Below are 2,500 nucleotides of genomic sequence, written 5' to 3' on the forward strand. Positions count from 1 at the left end.
AGCTATCGACACTTCAGATTTTAATGCTCTGTCCAAAATCAGAAAGACCTCCTCTGGACCCGATGAAATACCTTCTGGAGTGTGGAAAGAGTATGAAATATTTTAACACCTCCTGTTGAAGACATCTGGAACCTGATTTGTCTACGCAGCAATGGCCACGTGTGTGGAAAGAAGGGAATGTTACGTCTCTCCCTAAAGTCATTTTCCGGTCACCTGTGAGGACTTTAGAGGCATTAGTGTGACCTGTAGTAGCACGAGCTTTTGAAAGGAAGGTCTACAACATCTGCAATAAGAGAGATAAAGAATTTAGACTAGGTGCCAACCAATTTGCCTATAGAACTGATGGAAGCTGTAGTAATGCCCTCATTAAGATGCAACACGGAATTCTAAGTGCACTAGATAATCCGTTCAACAAAGCAGTACGCCCATTCAATATGGACTTCTCCAATGCTTTCGATTACGTGAATCATCATCTATTGGCCGACAAACTAAAAGTACGCCCACTGAGTACACACATGGTTAACTGGTATAAAAGTTTCCCGTCTGATAAGAAGAAAAGGCTGGTATACAGCGGTTCGGTGTGTGATTGGTTGATGGTTAGTAAAGGAACAACGCAAGGCAGTGTGAGTGGACCTCATCTCTTCAATTTGTTTCTGGACGATCTGGAAACGATAGTAACCTAGACGATGTATCGATGGTTGAGTACGCAGACGATTCCACTATGCTGGATATCGTGAACGAAAGTTTGGACAATTCTGAGAAAGTGCTTACACAGTTTATGGATTGGACTAACAATAATAAAATGAAATGAATTGAAATACGGCCAGATGTAAGGCGCTACAATCGTGGTCAAAAGTTGTTGGGAAGGTTGTGGGCATCAGGTCACTTCACACCTAATTCGATTTTTTTAAGTATTGACTGAAGTATTTGGGAAATACCATGCTCTTGTGGCCCCCCTCCCCCATATTCAATGTTGGAGTTCTTCAGGTAAGAAAAGTCACCATTTTTTTCCCCTGGAAAATCCAACATTGAAAAGGGGGAGAGGGGTATCTGTAAAATGAAGTTACCTTCCCAACACTTTTGTCCATGATTGTAGTTCTTAGAAAGAAATGTAATAATTCAGTATATCCGGAAATGTTTAACATTAAGCAGTATGAACGTGTAACTTTACTAGGTGTAACTTTCCAATGCAACTGTAAATTTTCCGAACATGTTAAGGCCAAATTATGCGAGGCTAACAAATGTAATAAGGGGATTAAGGAAAGACGGGTATGGGCAGAGAGATGTTGCCCTTCTTTTGAAATCACTTGTGCTCTCCAAATTGACCTATGGGCTCTCGATTTATGGCGCTAGCAATGCTGACCTTGTTGTTATGGATTGCTTTCTAAAGAGATGCCATAAAAGAGGCTACATCTCAGAAAAATTAAGTATTTATGATCCTTTGGAACAATCTGACAGAAATCTCTATGATAAAATTAGAGAGGACGAACACCATCCGTTGTATTCTATCTTACCGATTGTAAAGGACTGTTTTCAAAAGCCTTGAACAAAGACATTTCAGTTACCTTTAGTTGAAACTGAGTGTTTCAAAAACTGTTTTGTAAATAGGTTATGCTTCAATAATAATTTAAGAATATAGTAGTACTTGAATTGTACTTTTTAAATTATTTTCTTTTTCATGACTTTTGTAACTTTTGATATGTATTTTATCGATTGAATAAAGATTATTACTTACTTATTACTTAAAACATGGTTGCGGGTTCCAAGTAGAAAAAAAGAAGCAGCGAAGGTTCTTTTTTTAGTTCTAAGAATGCCTGTATTTTTTGTCGTTCTTTCTTTTCGCTACTCCTTTGTTATTATTCACAATGGCGACTATCCTTTACATATTCAAGCCTTAAGTTGTACCTATTAATTTACAGGGAAGTCTTCAGCAAACGGTTACTGCCGGTGGAAGAATAAAGATTGGTGGCGAATGTCGCTGGAGTAGAGGAAGTTGCTATACAACGAACAATGTGGTTAGAACTTCAGATTCTTAACATAATCCAAACAACAATGGTGATGGGGCTGTAGGATTCTTTTTCAGTTGTTATGTCATGCCTCGTATTCCTGATCCCTCAGTTCCATGGAGACATCTATTTCCTTGTTTTTATTTTTCCGTAGCGCAATACTTGTCCGTTTCAGTTTAGGCCAAAATTGTGGGGAATCTTTCTTTAAAGACGGATGATTCTCTGTCCACGAAATTGAAAAGACAATGTTTTGATAATAACCAAGGAAGACTACACCCCCTTTTTCCTACTCTGTATTTTTGTTATTTGGTGGCAGACGTTGTTGTACTGTTTACTCCATTATTTTTTCTTCTCTCTCTTATCTCTGACACTTCTAATCATCTTATTTCTCTCTTTAGATCAGCCTTAGCTCAAACTGGAAACAGCCGAGGCCAAAATTCAAGGTTGGATCTACTTTAGACGTCACAGTCGTGCCAACCATCTCGGTACAAATA

At 38.4% G+C, this 2,500-nt stretch overlaps 1 protein-coding gene across 2 annotated transcripts in view; it reads left to right on the top strand.

Moving 5' to 3' along the window:
* The window catches only part of LOC137982949 (uncharacterized), an 80,506-nt gene that overhangs the window by 57,501 nt on the left and 20,505 nt on the right, over nt 1–2,500 (top strand). For both annotated transcript variants that reach the window (XM_068830115.1, XM_068830116.1), the window contains exons 23-24: nt 1,920–2,015; nt 2,405–2,500. The exon at nt 2,405–2,500 is cut by the window's right edge and continues 58 nt beyond it. In XM_068830115.1, the coding sequence (XP_068686216.1) occupies nt 1,920–2,015; nt 2,405–2,500 (192 nt within the window). The remainder of the gene's footprint in view (nt 1–1,919; nt 2,016–2,404) is intronic.

The sequence above is a fragment of the Montipora foliosa genome, chromosome 13 (assembly GCF_036669935.1).
Source record: "Montipora foliosa isolate CH-2021 chromosome 13, ASM3666993v2, whole genome shotgun sequence".
NCBI lineage: Eukaryota > Metazoa > Cnidaria > Anthozoa > Scleractinia > Acroporidae > Montipora > Montipora foliosa.